The 24,772-nt window shown below is 43.9% G+C and overlaps 1 protein-coding gene across 2 annotated transcripts in view; it reads left to right on the top strand.

The window, feature by feature from the left end:
• LOC121880268 overlaps window positions 1–20,448 on the top strand; it is a 68,569-nt gene extending 48,121 nt beyond the window's left edge. For both annotated transcript variants that reach the window (XM_042387423.1, XM_042387425.1), the window contains exons 4-5: window positions 12,973–13,106; window positions 19,269–20,448. In XM_042387423.1, the coding sequence (XP_042243357.1) occupies window positions 12,973–13,106; window positions 19,269–19,488 (354 nt within the window). In that variant the 3' untranslated portion in view covers window positions 19,489–20,448. The remainder of the gene's footprint in view (window positions 1–12,972; window positions 13,107–19,268) is intronic.
• The last annotated feature ends 4,324 nt before the right edge of the window (window positions 20,449–24,772 follow it).

The raw sequence follows: 24,772 nt of genomic DNA, 5'->3' as shown, positions 1-24,772 counted from the left end.
CAGCCCTTTGGAAGAGCCACTCTGCTCACCCCACATGGGGAGGGGGCTAGAAAATGTGCCCTAAACATAGCCTGCCTACAGAAACAACCTGTCTGGGCAACCGCACCAGTAAGGTCATCCTTATGCGGTCGAAAACGCAATCAAAATCACAGATACAAACAAAAACAAACTATACAACTTCTTATGGTCGCTGCTTGAAATGCCAGGACCCTTCTGGATACTGGCACGAATGAGCATCCTGAAAGAAAAACTGCCCTTGTGGCAAAAGAGCTGGCTAGGTATAACATTGACATAGCAGCCATTAGCGAGTCCCGACTCCCAGACAAGGGTCAACTCACAGAACGGGGGTCTGGCGATTCCTTCTTCTGGAAGGGTAAGCCTGCTGTGGAAAGAAACTACATTTATGGAGTTGGCTTTGCCATCTGCCATTGCATTCTATACAGGCTAACTGAAATACCTATTGGGATCAGCGAGCGCCCCATGATGCCCCGAGTTCCATTGAATCACTCACGTCATGCCTTATTCATCAGTGCTTACGCCCCAACACTGGATACAGGGGATGACATCAAGGAGGCTATTTACGCCGACCTTGACAGAGTACTAATCTCTATCCCCGGAGAAGACAAGGTTGTGCTCCTTGGTAACTTCAATGCCAGAGTTGGCAAAGATGCTAAAATTTGGCAGGGAACCTACGGAGAAATGGACTGGGCAAGTACAATCCCACCGGTGTACTCCTCAGCAAGTATACTGCACACAACCTCACTCTTACCAATACCTTGTTTAGGCAGGCCGACAAGTTCAAGGGTTCGTGGCAACACCCACGATCCAAACACTGGCATATATTTGACAACATCTTTCTCTGAGAAAGAGATCGCTGAGATCTCCTCGTCACCCGAGTCATGCGTGGCTCAGACCACTGCGACACTGATCATCGGCTCGTCAGAGCCAAGCTCTCACTTCATTTCGCCCGAAAACGGCGAAGGCAGCAAGCCCCCCGGAAGAGATTTTAACACTAAGCATCTGGAGGATCCAGTGGTAGCACATGCTTTCAGAGAGCAGCTCAAATATTGGCAGATAAACAACCCGACAACAAACAACCCAATTCCTAGTGCCGAATGGAATTTTCTCGACGCTCTCATGACAAAAACCTGCAGAGAGACCCTCGGCCAGATCGAAAGAATATACCAGGACTGATTTGATGAAAATGACCCGGCAATCAATATACTCGTCGATGATAAACGTGCTGCTTTAACTGACTGGCAGAAGAATCCTCAACCTCGGACCAAAGTTAATACCTTCTGCAAGAAGAAAGCGGCGGCCCAACGAGAACTTCGCAATCTAAAGAACGACTGGTTTAAAAATAGGGCATGTAAAACACAAAAATTGCAGATCAGCACAAGATGCGCGAATTTTTCAATTCCACTAAAACAGTTTATGGGGTAATCACTCGTGGCGCAGCTATCCTCCGCTCATCCGATGGTAACTACCTAATTAAAGACGACTTCAGCGCTGGAAAGAGCACTACCATCCATTGTTCAACCGAAACACCAACGCGGATGTCTTTACTACCCAGCAGGTCCCTCAGCATCCAGAGCTGTTCTACCTCAGCTATCCTCTATCCCTGGATGAGGTAGCTACTGCCATCAAACAAATGAATAATGACAAAGCCTCAGGTCCTGATGGAATCCCAGCCGAGGTGAATAAAGCAGGAGTACCTCTGCTTACCAGACATCTCCACTCTCTCTTGGAGAATATATGGGAAAATGAGGAAATCCCCCAAGCTTTTAAAGACGCCTCCATCGTCAATATTTATAAGAACAAGGGAGGCCGGTCAGACTGTGGCAGCTACCGCGGGATCTCATTGCTGTCCGTAGCTGACAAGATTATCGCCCGAGTCGTCCTAAACTGACTTCCTCCCAGGATCTCAATGTGGCTTTAGACCATCACATGGTACCACTGACATGATCTTTGCTGCCTGCCAGCTACAGGAAAATTGCATAGAACAGCGTTGTGACTTGTACATGGCATTCATCGACCTAACCAAGGCCTTCGAGTCGGTCAACAGGGGAGCCCCCTGGTGAACCTTCAGTCGTTTTGGTTGCCCACCAAAATTCATTGCCATTGTAAGGCAACTCCACGATGACATGAATGACTGTCTTCCTTTCTCGTGCCAGTGCCAAACTAGTCGGCGGGGTGGACATCGCGTACCGCTTGAAGGGTCTTTTCAAAATAAGACAACTCCAGGCAGGAAGAAAGGTGTCGTCATCTTACATTACTGAACTTCAGTATGCAAATGAACTCACCCCTGTCGTTCACACTGAACGCGACCTACAGGATATCCTAAACACCCACGGAGATGCGTATGCACGCTTCAGCCTTGAGGTGAATGTACTTAAGAATCAGATTGTCTTTCAGCCAGCCGCTGGTTCAGACACACATCCACCATCCATCCATCCAGCCAGCTTAATGGTACTACCCTCTCTAATGTTACCCACTTTGGGGATCTCGGTTCCCACCTGTCCACCACCGCGGACATCGATAAAGAGATTCAGCACCGGATCAGATATGTATCTCAAGCCTTTATCAGACTCCGAAACGTGTCTTCAGCTGTAGGGAGGTGAAATTATCTACAAAGTTACATGTATATCGAGCAGTGGTCCTCCCCACCCTGCTATATGGCAGCGAGTCATGGGTCACATACAGGAGGCACCTCAAGGTACTTAAACTTTCACCAAAGTAGTCTACGTTCCATCCTCTGAGTTCGCTGGGAAGACAAGAGAACAAATGCCAGTATTCTTGCTGATGCCAACTGTAGGAGCATAGAGGCTACCTTTATCCACGAACAACTATGCTGGACTGGCCATGTTACTTGCATGGACGACAGTAGACTGCCAAAGCAACTATTTTGAAGTCACCTAACGAATAGTAAACGTAACGCTGGAGGGCAACTGAAAAGGAATAAGGATAGTCTTAAGGCAAACCTGAAAAATTGCCAAATCGACCCCCTCACCTGGGAGACGATTAATCCACACCGTAACGCTTGGAGGAGCATCAATCAAGAATGTGTCAATACTTTCGAGTTAGCCCGACTGCATACCGAGCCAGACAAGCGCCAATGCCAGAAAGACGCTGCTGCTGTCCTCCAGCAATAGATGTAGCCCCCCACATTTGCAACATCTGTGATCGACCCTGCCGGTCCCGTATCGGCCTCTTTATTCACCTCAGAACTCGCTAACCTAGGTGACATCCTTAATAACTCTTACCATTGTATCATAGCTGGATGATCGTTATACTTGGTTCCGAATGACAGCAAAGTAGTAGTAGTAGTAGTAGTAGTGTTTGTGTGTGTATTTTACTTATGTATATATATATATATATATATATATATATATATATATATATATATATATATATATATATATAAGTATTACTGTGGGTGCGCGTGATCAGGTATATATATATACATACAGTATATATATATATATATATATATATATATATATATATATATATATATATATATATATATATATATATATATATATATATATACAGTATATATAAAACAGAAAGAGGGATCGTAACATAATATGAAATGACTTTCTCAGGTCTCGCGTAAATACATCAGTTATCACACCATAAATATACATTACGCGAGGTGGTAGGACACATCACCTAGCTCACAACAAAAGTCTTACATACCTACAATATTTCTCGACTTCACACTATTTAGAGCAAATAACAATACGTATACAGTTTTACGGGTCTTACGATACCAGTAGAATTAAGCACCCCAGCTTATTTCATCTGATAAGTAAACACTCGAGCTCTACCTACCAGGGGAGGGGGGGGGCAGATTGGTTAGGATAGATTAGCGTTAGCATTACTTTAGGTTTGGTTACAGTTGGTCAGTTTAGCGTTTTGTTAGGGTTGGTTTAGGTATGCTTTAGATAAGGTGAGGAAATATTAAATAAGTTTAACTTTAGGTTGAGTTAGGTTAGGAGATGTTAGGTTAGCGTTTTTAATCATCAGGTAAAATAAGCTGGGATAACAAATCTTCCCGTGATCCGAAAATTGATTTAGGTCCTCCCCTCACTGCGTGATTACCTACGGTAGAGAAACTTGGTCCTTTGAGAATTAAATAATCCGACGCACACCTTAATTTAATTACGGAAGATTGAGAGACAGACAGAGAGAGATAGACGGAGACTAAACAAATAAGACTGAGAGACAGACAGCGATAGAGAGAATGTGAAAGAGATTGAAAGTCATATAGAGGTGGAGAATGAGGAAACAAGAAAGACACGCAGATAGACGGATAGACAATGATAGGGAAGAAATGAGAAAACGAGACAGACTGAAACAAATAGGCGAATGAATCAATTAGAGACGGTTAAACAAATAAAGACAGGGGGAACAGAAAAGGAGACAGAAAAAATGATAGAGCACACTATAAAAAAGTAAAAATAGTAAGAAAGCAAGAATAAGAGAAAATCCCTCTCAAGACCCTGAGCCCCGCTAGAGTACCAACGACCATCAGACGTAACGAAGAGCCTGAGGGCCCCTCCAGACCTGTCACCCACCACCCTCTGTCGTTGGCTTGACTCGGCCGCTCTACCATCGTCCCAACTTCTCATCTCTCTCACAAAAGACTCCCAGACAAAAGGTCATATAAACTAGGAAAACACAAGAGACCTTTTGTATGGTAGTTTATATTATATGGGGTTATTCTTCTGTCACTATCTGAAATAAGATAAATTAATAGACTTTAGTGCCTCTATTGGCTCTGGTCTTCAGTAGCTATAGCCATAAAGTCAAACTAAATTAGATTACGTGTTTAAAAATGCCATAGTTGTTGTAACGCAGTTATACACTGTAACAGCAATATTTGGTAATATTTGAAGTAATTTTAAAGGGATATTTAAGTTTTCTCCCCGTGAGTATTGATGTACTGTACAGTAACTCTACACCAAATAATAAATTTAAGGGAAATTTAGTTAGTTTTGCCTTGAAAATTTTTGTTCCTTGTTACATCGTTCACCGAATTCATCCGCGGTGGTCAACTTTAGATAAAATGAACATATTCCATAAATAGCGACGCAACGAAAACGCAACATTTTCTGTGATTTTATTTTGTGAGATGCTCATCAACCCCCAAGAGAATTATATATTTTCCTGGAAGTGAAATAGACGGAGAGCTGAAATACAGGAAAATCTCACGGGCAGCTAAAATATAGGAAGAATTGAAGAACACCTTTGATATGTAACGAGAATGCGTCAGTTAAGATTAATGAATATATAAGGACAGCTAAAATATAGGAAAAGAGACAGCTAATATATGAGAAAAATAGGCAGCTGATATATAAGAAAATTATACACCTAATATATAATAAATAGGCTGCTGAAATATATGAAAAATAGGCGAGTAATATATGATGATAATTATCTTTTAAGATATAAATATACGGGTAGAGCCACATACACTAAGGGGAGTATATACATTTCTTATATATAATTTCGATTAGGTAAGACCAGGTGAAGATTAAGTTGGGTGAGGTTAGGCTTGGAGAGATTAGATTAAATAAGGTTACGTTAGGTTACGTTAGATAGAAGGAAGATATAGAAGACACAGAGACAAAGAAAAAGCGAAGAAGACGTAGGAAAAAGACAAATGAAGCGATAGAGACGAAGAGAAACGAAAGGCAAGTACAGTAAAAACATAGAGGAAGAGAGAAGAGACAGATAAAATGATGAAGGAAACGTTCAGATATAGAGACAGGAGAAGATGTAAGAGAGAGACAGAGATATAGGGAGAGAGATGATATAGAGAGACAGGAAGATAAAGAATACAGAAATTGAAGTAAAAGAAAAAGAATGATTTATGGAGAAACAAATGAAAACGTAGAGGGAAGATACAGGGAAGGGAGAGAAAAGAGAGATAACAAAATAAAGGTCATGACAAAGAAAAGGTGATGGTATAAGGGAGAGAGAAAAAGACAGAGAGAAAGGCTTCATAAAGAAAGGTAAATTAATAATACACAAATAAAAATTATAAAAGAGTGAGAGAGGAGGAAGTGAAGACTATTTACAGACAGACACAGAGTCATAGATGAAGTAAGAAATACAAAAAAGGAGGAGGAGGAAGAGGTGAGAGAGAGACATAAACTGAGATGACGAGAAACAGAGATAATAAAAGCAGGGAATAAGACCGTATGAGCACTAGGTAACCTACCCAGTCTGTTTGTCTTTAGGTCATGTCTGTGTTGCCTATATGATTGATTGTAAGTCGTGTCCGTGTGTGGTGTCCGTATGATCATCCGTCCGTCGTGTCTGCTCCGTATACGGCCCACTTCCACGTCTGTACATCTGTGTGCTCCGTACATACAGAAGGAGTGAGTAGAACAACACTAGGGGCCGTGTGAGGCATCTGTCCTCATCAGATAGCCTATAGACTTTCATATCAATTACCGAGACGTTCTTGGTAAATCCGAGTTATTCTTAGCTTCCGTGTCTGTCTGTCTGTCTGTCTATATATGAGTGCGTATAACACTTGATGTGTTTATTCATGATATAATGCTGACTGTGTATACATGATTTGATTTGATTTTGCCGCTTGCAGCGGCTACTTTATTGTGCACCCCACACTCGTCCTGTGAGCGGTAGCGCAAAAGGATTACAGAGTAGGGTTTACAAAGGGTCATAATAATTAACCCCCGTTGTCAGGATATTATGGCACTGAAAGTTACACAATATTTCATTTACATTATTTGTTTAGTTCTATACATAAAGGGTAACTTATTCACAAATGCGTGAGTACAGGCGTGTGAGGCAGTACGTCTGGCCTCACCCTTTGTTATTCACATTTACATGAGAGGTATTCAAGCACATTGCGTATTTGGTTCTGTACATGAGAATTGATATAGTTACTAAGTGCAAAAAAGTGGATACAATCTTAATATGTCGGCTATCTTGCCATTAGAGATGAAGTGTTGTGCCATTTCACACTTAGTGTGCTTGGACCTGTCCCTAAAAGGTTCTATCTTCACACAGTCGAGGACGTAGTGTTCTAGTGTGTGGCCATATGTCTGGCCACACACTTTACATTTAGTTTTGTTTACATCTGCTTGAGGAACATACTGCCAAAGGTACTTATATCCTAACCTTAATCTAGCGGTTACAACATCTTGTAATCTAGTGATCTTGTTACTTGCTCCATATACATGTTTCACTTGATACATCTCATCATGGTAACCTATGGATCGACTAGTGCCTGTTTGCACTTGTCTACTTGCGTAAAACTCATCAATAAGTTCTTTCCTAATTACAGTTTTAAGGGTTCTTTTTGACAGACCCAAATTGTATTCAACGGTGTCTTTGTTAGACGCGAGTTTGGCGAGGGCATCAACTCTGTCATGTTTTATGAGGCCTATGTGAGAGGGGATCCACAACAGTTTGACCCTGACACCCCGGTCAACAAGGCACGCATATTTGTGTCTGGCTTCAGAGACAAGAGCGTGACAACCTGAGTCGAGGGTGCCAAGGGCAAGTAGTGAGGATAGAGAGTCAGTGATGATGAGACTGTCAGTAACAGTGGTTTCAATGAATTTAATAGCTGTGAGTATGGCAACTAATTCAGTTTGTAGAGTGGATGCCCAGTTGTTAATTCTAACTCCTTTCTCAATTATATTACCGTCAGGTTGAGTCACAACAATAGCACTTCCAGCCCTCCCACAGGCGGTGTTTAGAGATCCATCAGTGTAGATGGTCTGTGTGATATTATCATCAGTCTGTAGAGTGTGTATGTGTTCAAGAGCTCTCAATTTGGCAGTGTGTTGGAGATAAATGCTTTGTATAATTAATTTTTTAGGCGGATACGTCGGTATTGTGATATCGAAGGGAACTGTCCGCCAGGGTGGCAGGAAGCGCTGTTGTGTCTCAACTTTGTACAGGTGGTCTAGTCCAAACATCTTCATATGTGTAGCTGTAGTTTGGATCCATTTAGACTCAGCAGTCCCATGGTTCATACATTCTAGCAATTTTAAGGAAACAATGTTATCAGGATCACCACGCAGAAGCCTCAGGGCTATCATGAGGTTGACTTCAATTATTCTATCTTTAACACTGGGTATACCTAGTTCTTTCCTCATATTAAGTACTTTAGTGCTCATGGAACATCCTAGGATAATTCTGAGGGCTTTATTTTGCATTTTCTCGAGCTTGACAACGCCTTTCCCGTCACGAATGACCAGGGCTGGTGCGTGGTAATCTATCAGAGATCTTATATAACCTAGGTACATTGTTTTAACAATTCTAATATTAGCACCATAGTGCGGGCTGTACCCCGCTACACTTCTAAGAGGTCTCAGTCTGTCAGTACATTGGCGGGTTAGCTGTTGTATGGCAGGTAGGGTACAAGGGACGGAAACACCAAGATATTTAAAAGAAGAAACATAGTCAATAGTGTTGTTACCTATCTTGAACTTGGCGGGGCCGCGTTTGCGGTTACCAGCTTGTTTGTTGAACACCTTAGTTTTGTCAGTGGAGATAATAAGACCGAGGTGTTCACAGGCTGCGTATACATGGTTCAGGGTGGTTTGCATTTCACGATGAGTTTTAGTATGTATAAGAATATCATCAGCATAGCTGATTGAGATATTGCTGGGGTTGTCTGGTATTAAATTTAATAATGCATTCATAAGAACATTGAACAAAGTGGGGCTAAGTACTCCACCTTGAGGGGTACCAAGTTGCATATCTTTAACTTCACTTTTGTAACCCTGAAACAGTGCAGCAGCCCTTCTGTTGGTTAGGTAACCACTTATCCAGTGTAACAGCCTACCTCCTATATCCATTTTGGCTAGTTCGTACAATATCAGTTGCCTATTGGCAATATCAAATGCAGCTTTTAGGTCAAGAAATGTGGTGTATCTGTGCCTTTCATCACCATGCACAGTTAGGAATGTGGTGATGCAATTATGTACACCTTTACCATGGGTGAAGCCATTTATGTTAGGAGACATGTGTTCTCTGATTCTATATAAGAGTCTGCCAAGAACCATCCTCTCAAAGGTTTTACACAGGCAGCTGGTTAGTGATATGGGACGAAAGGCATCAGGCTGTCCTGGTTTCGGTATTGGTACAACAATACTGCTGGTCCATGATGTGGGTAGTTGGCCCTCGGCATGACTCATATTGTACAATACCAACAATGGATTGCCTGGCACGCGCCTTAGTAGTCTAATGATGTTGTAGGTGACTCCGTCCTCTCCAGGGGAAGTAGACCTACCCCTGGCGAGGGCGGCGTCAAGCTCCCACTCAGTATATGGAACATCACACTCATCGTGCTGTTTGCCCAGCATAAAGCTAATAAGATTACTTCTCTCTACAGACTTCGCATCAAGGAGTCCCCGAGTCCTAGCCCACTTTGTTATTAGCTCATTCGACTTTTGCAGAGGGTTTGGATGGGAGACGTGTCTTCTGTTTTTACCTCTGATTATGTTTATGTCTTTCCAGGCTTTGCTGAGGGATGTGTGTTGGTTCAGGCTGTTGACATATGTCTCCCATGCATTTTGTCTGAGTTCGTTTACACGTTCCCTGACAGCAGCAAGGGAAGCTTGATACAATTGTAACATTTGAGGTGTTCTAAATTGTTTGTAACCCTTACCCACCCTCCTGACCCTAGCCCTGAGTTTTTTCAGCTCAGGGTCATTATAGCACTGCTGTTGCCTGTTCCCATTATGCTGACCACGTTTTCTCCTTTTTTTGGTGGAGGCATTGTTGGTGAAGTATGCATAAGTCCTATCTATCAGATCGTCATGTACATGTGTGTGTGTGTCCCGTAAGCTTTATCACTCATTGCTGGAACTCATTAGAGCGAGGCTTACTTCATCACTTTGTTCTCCAAACATTCACAATTATTACACATACGAGCCTGTATAATATGTGTACTAAGCTGACGGGTGTTTATCATAGCAACCAGTGTTTACATTCCATTAATTGATTAGAATGTGTGGTTGTTGGACACCAAGTTATTGTTTCTGTAGATAGTTTTTATGTTTGCTTATATAGTTGTTTTTATTTAGGTAGATGGTGCTCTTGTTATTTGAATAGTTGTAGTGGTTAATACAACTTGTTGTTGTTGATTTGTGGATAGGTGTGTTATTTGATTTATTTAAATGGGAGTCACCTACTATCAATGATTTTTTTTCACGGGGATTAGTCCACCCGGGCACAGGTCACTGAGCCACATCGGGGCCTGGGGGACGAAAATGTAATAATAATAATAATAATAATAATAATAATAATAATAATTAATTCATTATAAATAAAGAATTTAATACAAAATACAAAATTGAAAATATAATAATAATGATAATTAATAATAATAATAATAATAATAATAATAATAATAATAATAAAAATAATAATAAAGAACCAAAAATAAAACAAAAATGAAAACAAGATCAAAAGTAAGAAACAATATATGTATGTTGTGTTGTCAATAGTAAGAGAAACAATCGAGACCCTGCAATTGTGTGTAAATGAGGCAGAAAGACAGATCAACAACCTGGGACTTGGTCACAATTTTCGTGATGCCATATGGCAGCAGGGTCTACCATTAGAGAACACATAATGCTTAGTATTACCTCTCTCTCTCTCTCGCTCGACTTCACTGATGACAGTGCCTCCCTCACTGATGAACTTCCTTTGTGGAGAGTTAATCCTTTCCTCTCCCCTTCCACGACTGTCGGCCTCTTACTCTCCTTTCTCCACACAAACCTCCTACTTCTCCTCCTCTCTCCTTCTCCTCTCCCTCCTCCTCCTGCTTTTCTCACTCCCTTTCTCCTCTTCATCCTACTCCTGCTACCACTTACTGCTGTCACAATATCATAATTTCTCCTCCACCTCCAGTTAATGATTAACTTCTTATCCACTCTTTCGCTCACCGCCACTACTGCCTCACACTCTCCCTCACCTCCCCTACACTCTCCCTCACCACCACACCTCCCCACACTCAACCTCACCACCTCCCCTACACTCCCATCACCACCACACCTCCCCTACAGTCTACCTCACCCACCACCTCCCTCCACTCTCCCTCACCACCTCCCACACTCTCCTCCACCACCCACCTCCCCTCCTCTCCCTCACCACCACACCTCCCCACTCTCCCTCACCACCCACACCTCCCTCTCCCCTCACCCACACCTCCCCTACCTCCCCTCACCACCACCTCCCCACCTCTCCCTCACCACCACCTCCCTACACTCTCCCTCACCACACCTCCCCTACTCTCCTCCCCACCACACCTCCCCTACACTCTCTCACCACCACCCTCCCCCTCCCCCACCACCCCACCCCCCACTCTCCCTCACCCACCACACCTCCCCTACACTCTCCCTCACCACCCACACCTCCCCTACACTCTCCCTCTCCCCCTCACCCTCCCTCTCCCACCACCTCCCCTCACACCTCCCCTCCACACCTCCCCTCCTCCCCTCCCACCCCACCCTCCCCTCCCTCTCCCTCCACCCACCACCACCACCTCCCCCCTCTCCCCTCCCACCACCTCCCACCTCCCTCCCCCTCCCCTCACCTCCCACCTCCCTCACACCTCCCTCTCACCCCCCACCCTCCCACCTCCCCACCCACCACCTCCCCCACTCTCCCTCACCCACCTCCACACCTCCCTCCCCTCTCCCTCTCCACCTCCCCACCTCCCCTCCCCTCCCCTCCCACCCTCCTCCCACCCCTCACCCCACCTCCTCACCACTCACCTCCACCACCTCCCTCTCCCCTCACCACACCCACCTCCCCTCCTCTCCCTCACCACCACCTCCCCTCACCCCACTCCCCACCTCCCCTCCCCACCTCTCCCTCCCCACCCTCCCCTCACCTCCCCTCACTCTCCCTCCACCCCTCCCTCCCACCACCTCCCTCACCCCCCACACACCACCTCACCTCTCCCCTCACTCCTCCCCCACTCTCCCTCACCACCTCCTCCACTCTCCCTCCCACCCTCCCACACACCTCACACCTCTACCTCTCCCTCACCACCTCCCTCCTCCCCCACCACCACACCTCCCCCTACCCCTCTCCCCACCCTCACTCCCCTCACACTCTCCCTCACCACCACACACCTCCCTCTCCCACTCTCACCTCACCACACCTCCCCTCCCCACACCCTCCCCTCACCACCACCCCCCACCTCCCTCCACCCTCCACACCTCCCCACACTCCCTCCTCCCTCCCTCCTCTCCACCACCACACCCTCCCTCCCCACCACACTCTCCTCACACCACACCACACTCACCACCACATACACCACTCCCCACACACTCCCTCCCACCACCTCCCACCTCCCCACTCACCCCACCACCACCTCCCCCACACCACACAACTCCATCTCCTCTACATCCTCCCCACCTCAAACGTCTTCACTCTCGGGGTCGTAAATAGCCCTCTAGCTGCCGCAGTAACCTCCTCTCCATCACCATTAGACTCTTTCCTTCCTTTGGTGGGGAACGTAATTCTATTTTTCCTCTCTCCTTCTCCATCACTACTGCTCTTTTCATTTCTTCCACTAATAATGCTCTCTCTCTCTCTCTCTCTCTCTCTCTCTCTCTCTCTCTCTCTCTCTCTCTCTCTCTCTCTCTCTCTCTCTCTCTCTCTCTCTCTCTCTCTCTCTCTCTCTCTCTCTCTCTCTCTCTCTTTTCTTACCTTCAATATTCATCTTCCCTCCCTATCTTTACTGCTGAATTCTCCCTCCCTTCCTTCCCTTATTCACTTTTGAACTCTTCCTCCCTTTTCACTCCCTCCTTCCCTTTTCAATTCCTCCTTTTCTTCCTCTCTTTCCCTCCCCTACCCCTTTCCTCTTCCTACCCCTTCACCCCCCACCCCTTCCCTCCAGCGCAGAGAGCTCCTCCTTCCTGTGTTCCATACCAAAGTAACGCCTTCCATCCATACCAACAGGGAGCAGCCAGGGAACGTCTCCAGCAGGGGGAGATGCTGCCGCCAGAGACCAAGTTAACGAGGCATTGTGAATCATGTGGAGTCTCTCCTGAGGATTGTCTCAAGAAGTTGGGTCTCCACTCTGACCACGTTGGGTAACTATCTCCTCACCTGGTCATGACTTGAGTATCTCGCCTGACTTGATCACTTTCTCGAGTATCTTGCCTAACCTGGTCACTTCCTCGAGTATCTCTCCACACTTGGTCACTTCCTCGAGTATCTCTCCTCACCTGGTCACTTCCTCGAGTATCTCTCCACACTTGATCACTTCCTCGAGTATCTCTCCTCACCTGGTCACTTCCTCGAGTATCTTTCCTCACCTGGTCACTTCCTCGAGTATCTCTTCTCACCTGGTCACTTCCTCGAGTATCTCTCCTCACCTGGATCACTTCCTCGAGTATCTCTCCTCACCTGGTCACTTCCTCGAGTGTCTCTCCTTACTTGGTCACATCTTCGAGTATCTCTCCTCACCTGGTCACTTCCTCGAGTATTTCTCACTTTTTTCTTTGGTTAAGGTGGGGAAAGGATGGAAGGTATGCTGGGGCTCAAGGCACAGCCAGACTTGAGGGATAAAGAAGTCAAGACATATAGTCGTGTGAGCGAAGGTTGGAAAAAAAAAATAATGAGTTAAACAGAGGGGGCCGACACCCCTTGTTTTACATATTACAGAATTTGTTGTCTAACTAAGCTAACCTAGGATTTAGAATGAGGTTACACAATGGTTACTTTAGTTGGCAATGACTAGTTGATTTTACAATTACATGTTGATTAAAATCTTATTACTGTATTACTTTATGGACTCACTACCTCCCCTACACTTTCTCTCACCACCACACCTCCCGTATATCATCCGAGTTTTAATCTAAGGTGGGTCGTTGTGGCGGATATAGAAGGGACGCGGGTTCGGTTGTTGGAGTGTGGGGAGACTCCGGGGTCACCAGGCGTGGGGTCGCCCTCCGTCGATGTCTTTCCCTCGTAGGTGGCCTGCGCTGTGAGGGTCGTCCAGGAGCTTGCCCCAAACCTTCTTCCCTCGGCGATGGAACCTGACGTTGAGGGCCTCCGTTTTATTTCTCAGGTGAATAGTTTCCACTGTCTCCTGGTAGGGTGGCACTTGGCCACTGGCTGACCTCAGACACTTGTTTTGGAAGCTATGTAGTTGTTGCAGTCTGGTCTTGACGAGTGGTACGTGTGAGTACTCAAACACAGGCCTCACGAGCGCCTTGTACAGGTGGACTTGTATCTTCTCAGGCATCTGTTTAAAACGTTTTAATTTGGCGGTGACGACTTTGGTTATCTTTAGTCTGTCCGAGAGATGATGAGGCCGAGCAACCTGCCTTGTTTAGAGTACTCAATCTCTTCGTCGTCGATCATCAATGGGGCCGGCTTGAATTTGGCTTTGGGTATGACCTCGAATTTTGCTTTGTTTGTTTTTATCTTCCATTTATTTTCATACCCCGAGATATCCTTTATTGTCTTAGCAGTGAGTTTCACCATCCTTTCCGTGGACCTTCCTGGGCAGGTGACGATCTGTCACATCGTCGGCATGCATGACGTACTCACTGCTGACGATTGGGAGTGGCAGGTCAGCAGTGTAAAGTGTGCAAAGGGTTGTTGAGAGACAAGAGCCCTTAGGAACGCCTCTCGAAATTGAGAATTTCACTCCACAATGTTCTTGCATCTTGGTTTTGGCTCTGCGGTCCGTAATGAAGTTGCACAGCAGGCGCGTCAGGCTTTCGGGTAGCCCCAGTTGTAAGATCTTATACTGCAGCCCCGCGTTCCAAACCTAGTCAAACGCCTTGCTGACGTCCATCAGCACTAAGTTGCACTTGAGGCTGGCCGCCTCCTGTGCAACGTAGGCGTGGGCTATGGCGGTGGATGTGCCTCGGTACTGGCGGAAGTCGAATTGGCGGGAATTATGCACCACTTCGTCCGCTTCTTTACTATTTTTTCGAGGATTTTGGCTGTTACCTCCAGTAGCGATATCGGTCGAAAGTTTTCGACTTTGTTTGCAGGCTTCCCTGCTTTTGGTATGAGGCGGATAACGGCGGTTTTGAACATCTTCGGGAAGTGTCCAGAGGCGAGGCAGTCATTGCATATATGAGCAACCCTCTCTATTCTGTTATCGGGGAGTTGGGCCAGGATCTTCTTTTTAATATGGCTTTGCCCTGGTGATTTGTTTTTAAACCCTTTTATGGCGGATGACACATCTGCAGGTTGCTGTCGTCCGCCAGTCTAATGAAGTCAGTCCGTGCGAGCGGCTGGAGCAGGGACTGATGGGCCTGCAACTGACCTAAAATGTCCTCCTTAAACTCCTTGTCGAAGCCCTCGTTCTCCTGGTCACTAATGGTAAAGAAGATCTTTCGCAAATATCGCCGATGAAATTGTTCTTGGTTTTCCCCCTCGAATATTTTCTCATTGTTTTGGTCGAGCAGGTGAGGGAACCGAGTGAGAGGTGGAACCCATCAGTCGCTTGATCCCTTTCCAGAAGACAACCGAGTCGCGGTAATTATTAGCTTCCTCCCACAACATGGCGGCCCACTTTTGTTCATGAAGACGTTTGCTCTCGTGCTGGATGTCCGTCTGTAGCTCTTGTTAACCGTCTCTCAGCTCTTGCGTCCACCCGCGGATACTGGCTAGCTGTCTCACGTGATTGTGCTGGACACTGAGCTGCCTCAGCTGGTGACTAGTGTGAGGGTGGGGAATGGTCTTGTGGGTGGTAGTCGGGATGTTGTTGTTCATCTCCATCTTCACATCAGTGTACCATTGCTCGACAGCGTCGTCGATGTCATTGAGGCTGGCCTCTTGAGACTGAAAAACTTCTTGAAGGAGTCCCAGTCTGCCCGTCTGAGGTTTGAACTGATGTTAGCTGGGATTATAATGGGATTGGATGAGAGTTTCACGACGACTGGCAGGTGATCGCTGGTACTGGTGGGTCCGGCGGTAACGTGCTTGTTCAGGACGGCCTCGTTGTTAGAGAGGATTATGTCGGGTGTTGTGGCACTGGCACGTCTGATCAGTGTAGGGAAATCTTGCCCGAAGTGTTGCAGTTTGCCCCTGCTGTTGTTGTCAAACACCGCAACATCGACGTTATTCTCATTACCGTGTCCAAGTATGGCATGGCGCACATTCAAGTCCCCTTTGATGTACTGTATGTTGGTTTTCTGTGGCGCAGCAGCTGGTTGAGATCTTGTTCGGGTAAATAAGGAAGTCTGGGAGGTAGGTACATCATGCATATGATAACAGGTCCCCTGGTGGTCTCCACTTGCACTCCTATAACTGAATCCTCAAAATCTAACAACACTCTGTGATTCAGCCGTGACCTGATGGCCACAGCGACACCGCCATGTTCCTCTGGTATAGAGTGTACCCAAAAATTTTCGGCTTATTTTCGTCCTTTATGCCAGTACTGTTTAACAGAATATGTCTGGGTCTAATTGATAATATAAGTTAGACAGCTCGTTACGTCTATTAAGGGACCAGTGTAGGACATTATGTTAGACAATTTTCATCCTTCTAACGACTGCCCTTTCGAAGACTGTAGTTTGGGGCCCTCGAACTTCCCGTCACCCGTGTACAGGAAGGTGTTCAGGTCGTGGGCCTGCGTGTTGAAGTCGTCTACTGACGCTGCAGCTCGAGGGTCTTGCTTCTGTGTGGAGTAAGTCACCATCACCTGTTCACAACTATTGACTGTAGTTGCAGCCCGATGGTGGTTGTCGTCGCTGGGAGTACATGTCTTGGGGTCACGGACATTCACGATGTCGTTGGAGCTGTGATCCCAGGAGGACTGACTGGCCACGTCGGGGCAACGGTTATACTGACTTTTGCCTAATTCAGGGAGGTCATGGTCTATTTCTGGAGTGGGTTGAGCTCGTCGATAAGTCGTTGAGTGGGTTACAGCCTTCAGGATTTCTTTTGAAGGGACTTTGTCGCTTATTTCAACAGGTGCAATGTTGTTCCTGGTTAGTGTCTCGTTGAGGTGTCTCGAGAATGAACCTGGATGAACAATGTTCATGTGATGGGCATGCAGGTAAGACGAGTATAAAGATGTGGTTTTGGACTCCTCCAACTGTAGAGAGGAGACGCTCCTTATGCTCTCCGCCACTGCGTCCCTCCTGGCGCCCAGTGACCCAGTCACTGCCTGCTTTATTGAATCCTTGATGGTTCGTATCTCTGATTGCAGGACTTCCATGGTCTCGCTGACATTATTGAGTTTTTGTGAGTCAGCTTGAGTTTCTTTCAGAGAGTCTTTTAGGGTCTGGCTGTAAGCCATGATCGTCGACTGGGTGGTCTTTTTCACGTTGATAGAAATTTCCCTGGTTTCTTTTTGTTTGGTTAATTCCGTCAGTTTCCTCTCTGTCTTTGAATTACCCGTTTCCTGACCAGACAGGTGGCAGAGAAGGTCTTGTGGCCACCCCTGTAGACGACACACTTTTTGATGGTGCTACGGCAGTCTTTGTAGAAGTGTTGATCAGATGAACACTCAGAGCAGGGGGCAGTTCTTGGTCATGTGGTCATTGTATTTGTAGCACTTCATACATTGATGGATGGGCGTATGCTTTTCGTATTCTATTTGGTGTGATGAGATGGAAGTGCCATATGCATAGAGCCCCTTCTCCTTCATTATCTTTGCATCGTTGTGTCTGCAAAGCGAAGCTTGATTATATTATGGGCATACATAGGGTACACCTCCACAATCTTGACTTTTTTTGCTTTTCTATTTCATCTCTTATTTCTTCTGCATTATTTTCCACCACATCTTTGTCCAACTTCCTACATACAAGGGTGAGCTTGGCGCCGTATTCCCGTTAGTTTCCATTGTGTCCATGGCACCAGACTTAAGTAGTTTATCAGCATCTTCATCTGTTTCTGTAAGGATGTTGTAACCATCTCTCAGATCCACAAGTCTATTTATTCTCACCCTTAGTTCGCTTAATAGCCTTTTTAGCCCTATCCGAGACCCCTGGGTAGAGATTCTGGAGAGCTTCACTCTCACTTCGGCCATGGTCAGTTACATACATGAAAATCCTATCTAATCTGTCCACCTCAGCTGAACCCCATGGATGCCGCTCCTTCCGTCCACTTGCTGGGCGAGTAAAGACGGGTCTAGGGGTAGGGTGAATAGACAATCCCCTGACGGGGGCCTAGCCAACTCCTAACACCTAACAGTGGCAGGTTATGAAGCACTGCCGAAACATTAACAGAAAATGTTGCCGCCCTTACTGTTTCGACTCAGCAGCCCTCTGAGGGCCCCCTTGTGGCTCTGCCCGCAGGGTTCGCGTCGTTACCAAACGGCAAGGACTCTAGGCGAAAGGATAGGGTAAGGAAGAAGCATAGTGTGCTAGAATAATAATGTCCATGTACATCTTCAAGATAAAGCAGCCAGAGCGAGTCCAACGTGAAAAACAGGGTGACAGTCGCCACTGTCAACAAATTTGAACACGAGCCTGGAGCGATGCGGCAGCACGTCCACCCTCTCGGATGGTTGGATACGCTCTAGAAAAGAGAGTATTTCTCCTCACCTGGTCGCTTCCTCAAGTATCTCTTCTCACTTGGTCACTTCCTCGAGTATCTCTCCTCACCTGGTCACTTCCTCATGTATCTCTGCTCACTTGGTCACTTCCTCTAGTATCTCTCCTCACCTAGTCACTTCCTAGAGTATCTCTCCTCTTCAGTATCTCTTCTCACCTGTTCACTTTCTCGAGTATATCTCCTCACCTGGTCACTTCCTTGAATATCTCTCCTCACCTGTTCACTTCCTTGAGTATATCTCCTCACCTGGTCACCTCCTTGCATATTTCTTCTCACCTGGTCACGCTGTAGGTGAGAGAGGCATTAATTTTAGTTACAGAAGGACAGTTCATGCTTACGCTCTTCTTAATTTGTTTCATACACTTGTTACACTAGAGTCACTTATGTATACTCTACATAAGGCTGTTATTCTCCTTCTGACTCGGGACATCACCTGGTCATTCTGCAGGTTATTAAGAAAAACTAGTGGCCTTCAGTAACGTCACCAATTGTTCATATCAGATCTAATGCCGTGACGTCCAGCCAATAACAGACGGGGATGCTATTCCTAGAACGCAATATTGGTTCTGTCTCCGCGAAATAATGCATTGGAGAGGCAGGTATTGGCTACCATCTGTGAAAGGCAACGTTACAGAAGAAAATTTGGTATAAATAAATGCGTATCTTACTTGTAGAATATGGAGACTTGAAATTTGGGATACATCTAACACTGTCTTGTTTCCCTCCAGGTTGCTGAGTCCTTCCCCAAAGAGTGAGCGTCTTCTTCATTTCTTCCGGAATATTCAGCCGGTACCGCCTCGCCCACATCCCTGTCACACTCCCATTGGTTCTGACCCACACCTTGAAAAGAGCCACCAGGAAGCACCGAGACCCCAGAGTCGAAGTCTCACCACCTCCCCAACTCACTCGGAGGACGACAGCAGGAAACCCAGACTTAACACTTTCTGAAATCCGGCAAATCTTCGTCAACTAGTTCCACCGCAGCTCAGAACTCAATAAAAACCACCTGGTCTTCGCCAATTAGCTCCGCTGCAGTTCACAATTTATTGTGAGCATCCTGGTGTTTGCCATCTATTTCGCGGCAGCTTATTGCCGCGTTGTATAGAAATTGTGCTACCTCGACAGTGTATATGGAGCAGTCTTTGTAGTCCTTTGACGTAAGCGCATCCAAATTTTAGTCACGATGGACTTGTATCTGTCGAAAACCTCAAACCACTTCTCTAGTCACCTGTCGTAATGTAGCCACAGAGCTGCCGTGTTCAAGAGTCAGACACCGACTGCTCTGAGCACAATCTGATAAAATCACGAAAAGATATTGAGGAAAAGTGTATGTCACGTTATAAGCTCATACAACTAGAATGTAATGAAAACAAGAGTGGTGACTCACCTTGCTGGGTCAGGCGAGAACAAGGCGAATGAATGATAGTCTTGCTGGGCACCTTCTCTAGTGCCTTCGTTACGCTGGTCTTACCAATGTCTTGTTCTTTATTCGTACGTAAAAAAATTGAAGACGGAGACCAATTATATAGAGGCAGAGCTATTGTCTCTGAGTAGAAATTATAGGCAAAACTTTTGAACGGAAAAATGAGAGATGACTTTGTACAGTACATGCTGTCAGTGCGTGTCTGTGTGTCGAGGTTTAATGATGAGACAACTACAATAATTAACTTTGAACGCTGTTGTGTGCTAGGTGGAACTTACTTGATTGTTCTCTTAACTAAAAACTACAGAAATAATATCACTATTTTGATACACCCAATAGAATTAGCAAATTTAATGAACAGTGTACATAAAAATAGTTTCTTTTTTAAACTTCATATACATATATATACTTACCAGAGATTTGATTATATTCTTAAAGTTCATCGACTTTGATTCAAATTAGAAATAGATAAGACAGAAATATTTTCCCATTTAGAAAAAAGATATATATATATATATATATATATATATATATATATATATATATATATATATATATATATATATATATATATATATATAAAAAGAGTTCCGCTGATATAATCGTACAGTTATATTCAACAAAATAAGACCTTCAGTCTCTATAATATTTTAGTGGTCACCTCTCACGATTATAACTAATGTGTTTATGTATGGTAGATATAGTAATGTTTACATGAAATTCCTTCGACTGGAAACTTACAATCAAAAGCTTTCTTAACCTTGGATGACGTGTCATACCTCCAGAAAGTAAACCATGTACATGTAGCAAGTCAAAGGAACTTGTACCCTAATAACCCCCTCCCTCCACTTACATAATGTAACCAGACCATTAGGATGTTACAACGATCCTACTAGTTAGATTGGGGTCTATTGATACTGTGGTTGATGACTCTTAATCCTCTTCCCCACGATAACCACAACATTATTTGTTATTATATTAAAGCTTTGTCTTGTTTTCAACATTTGTTGATAATTTGTGCACAAGCTTCTGTGAGTTTGATCATCTTCTAATAAAGGATAATCTAAAAGTAATATTTTTCAGAACAAACACCCTGTGTAGTAAAATAAATAAATAAATTTATGAATGTAATATATATATATATATATATATATATATATATATATATATATATATATATATATATATATATATATATATATATATATATATACATAAATAACCGGTCGGAATTCGATTCTCCCTTGATTTGGGGTTTATTATTATTTGATAGTAATTGCAGTGGAAGCGCCCCTTGGAGAAAAAAACAAAACCAGCACAAACACACATAAATTTACTAAAAAAATGAATTCTCCGTGACCCGTGGAAGGATAGCACCTGTGATTGGGATGAATGAGACGCACTGTAAAATTTAGACACTTCTATTCCCTCCAACACTACAGACACAATCAATAATGGTACACCAACATATGCGCACCTCTTAACCTGAACTTAAAACACTACTCTGGGGAATAAAAGTTATACATTATATTGAAATTATTAGAAACTTAGAAAATGCTTCATTAGACAACAATAAATTCAAAGTATTAAGAATATGTTATATGCACACATGAACAGGCCTTAAGGGCTTTCAACAAAATAATATCAATCACACAGAAAATGGTTTAGAAAATAAGAAATTATTAACTCCACCATGAATAGGCCTTAAGGGCACTCAACAAAATTATGTTACACCAACAGATACACACCTCTTAACCTGGCTTAAGACACTACACTGGAGGAACAAAAGTTATACATGATATTGAAATTATAAAAAAATATTAAATGCATTAAAAGAACTAAGTCAACAGTATTACTTGCAGCAGAAAGGAGGAACCTCATCTGAAAAACAGTTCCCTCATTATCTGACATCAATTAGTGACACAAACATTAAAAAACAATACTATAAAATCTATTTAAGAAATATTAACTACACACAGCAAGACAATATCAGTAACTGAAAAAATATTATCACTATATGAAGAAGTTATTGAGCCCACCAATACCCGTGAAAACATGCTCCTTAACCTCATACATAGGTTCCACATGCACCCGTATTTTCTTAAGGCGCAACCAAGCATGCACCCGTATTTTCCTAAGGCACAAACAAGCCCTTATCAACCTTGAAAAATGTACCTCTAAGTACCCACTAGACTCCTGGTCTCAGTGTGTGACCATTCATTTACTCAGCTAGCCTCATTTTACACTCAGTACATCCATGAAACGGAAGAGAGTGAGCAAATTAGACCTTGTACAGTTGAGAGGAGCTTTAGCTTCCCGTTAGTAAAAGGTTTTCACTAAACTGCTTGAAGATATGTGATATTGTGAGCCGCGGTAGAGGAGATCTGATGACCCCAAACGATCATCAAACGGGGACAGACGATGGTCCCACGTCGTTAGTTGTACACCCAGACAGCTGGTTTCACTCCAATTTTCACCATACTTAACCGCGTGGGTTCAACTCAGGTGAGTGGACGCGTACAGATCGTGTGTGGACGTTTCATACCGCGTGGGCTCTACAGAAAACCTGCAATAAACCCTCTGTTAGCTATTGTCTCACATCACCGTCACTCACTCATTGTTTGTTCCTACCACCCTATCTAGCTCTGTCTGAGATTGAATAAAACTCACTTGTTAATACTGATGTTAAAAAACGAAGGAAACCAGTTCACGTGGTCGTCTCTCCTGGGTACAACGCAGGGGTGGTCCTGCTAGCTTGACCAGTCCTCACGACTCTGCTACCATTTGAGTGCTAACATCTCTAACTTACGGGAACTATAGTTGTTCGTGTTACGTTCTGATTTCCTTAGGCCCCGACTTGCATAGCACACCAGATGCAACCTGACGTCCTTCCGCTAGGACAGCACCGCGCCTAGCCCACTAAAACTTGCATCTGTCTCTAATATAAACTCCTGAGTGAAATCTGGGCAAGCCAACACCGGTGTCTGCGTCACCCTGTCTTTCAGTTTCTCAAAAGCTTGTTGTTGTTCCTCTCCCCACTCACTATCTACCCGATCCTTAGATTTCCCATGCATCAACGCATGCAGTGGGACAGCTATTTGGGCAAACCCTTGAACAAATTTCCTATAAAATGATGTGAACCCTACAAAGACCGCACATCTTTCACCGTCTGAGTGACTGGCCAATCTCTTACTACCTAATTTTCAGGATCAGCTGTGATGCCTTCAGCTGACACCTGATATCCTAAATAACTTACTTTGGAAGCCATTATTTCACACTTTTAGGTTTAAATCTTAGGTTATTCTCCCTCATCCTTCGACGTGCTAAACGCAGCATTTCCTTTCTTCTCCTTCTTCTTTTCTCCCTTTCATATATATATATATATATATATATATATATATATATATATATATATATATATATATATATATATATATATAATATATATATATATATATATATATATATATATATATATATATATATATATATATATATATATTATTTATTTATATATATATATATTCATTAAGGGAATGCAAGTTTAGTTTCTTTAATCTATCTTGATAGGGAATGTTTCTAAGTCCTGCATCATTTTCGTCATTCTTCGCTGCACCGACTCTAGTGATTTGATATCCATTCTATAATAAAGGACCAGAACTGAACCGCATAATCGACGTACGGCCTGACTAGCACAAGATATTGTTGCAATATGACCTCCGCACTCTTATTACTTACACGTCTAGATATAAAACCAAATACTCTATTTGCCTTATTGCGAACATTAACGCACTGTTTTCTAGGCCGAAGGTCTGGGCTTACAAGTACCCCTAGGTTGATGTTGTTAAGGCTGTATAAATTGACAGTATTTGTTCTTCCAATATTAAGTACGCTGCATTTGCAGGTGTTGAATTTCATTTGCCATTTGTCTGACCACTCCTGCAGTTTATTTAAATCCTCCCAGTACTTGCAACCTCAATTCCTGAATTGATCCATGCGTCTTATTTTACAGGTCATCATCCGCAACTTGCTTATGTCACCAAGCTGATCCTAGTGCATCTAGATAATAGTTTTTATGTAGACTATTAACTAGAGGGGCCCAGTACTGACCCCCTGGGGAACCCTTCTCGGCCAAGTTACACAGCACCACTTATGCTGACCCTCTGTGGGCCTCATCGGTGAGCCATGATTTTAATATCCAGTTTAAAACTTTCTCAATAATTTCATGAGCCTCAACTTTTCAGAAGCTTTCCTGATAGGTACTCTGTCAAATGCTTTGCTAAAGTCTAAGTAAATAACATCGTAATTTTCGTCATTATCTACTACCTCATAGACTTTCCTAACAACGTCAGAGATTTGTTAGAGGATTTTCCTTTGTAAATCCATGTTGAGACTTCGTAGATTAATTTGTTTTTCTCGATATGCGCTTCGCGTTGTTTGGTTATAATTGATTCAAGAAATTTCCCACTACTGACGTCAAACTAATCGGCTAATTTGACGCTGATGCTCTGTCTCCTTGGAATATGGATACTACATTTGCCTGCTTCCACAAGTCTGGCAATAACTCCCTTGTCTAATGATTTTAAATAAATTTACAAGGGTCCGCTAATCTGTTCCTCACACTCTTCAAAACTCGAGGGAAAATTTCATCCGGCCCTGGGGATTTTATCTTCTTAAATTTATTTATCTTCTTATGAACATCCCTTTCTGGTAGTGATATCCTTTAGTTTCTTCTTCATTTCCTCTAAATATCAGTTCCCTCTCCGGCGTTTCCTCGTGAATTTCTTTCTGTGAAAAACTGATAAGAAG

The sequence above is a fragment of the Homarus americanus genome, unplaced genomic scaffold, assembly GCF_018991925.1.
Source record: "Homarus americanus isolate GMGI-L3 unplaced genomic scaffold, GMGI_Hamer_2.0 scaffold43718, whole genome shotgun sequence".
Lineage (NCBI taxonomy): Eukaryota > Metazoa > Arthropoda > Malacostraca > Decapoda > Nephropidae > Homarus > Homarus americanus.
The sequence above is the reverse complement of the archived record's forward strand: the minus strand, read 5'-3'. Positions and strand labels throughout refer to the sequence as shown.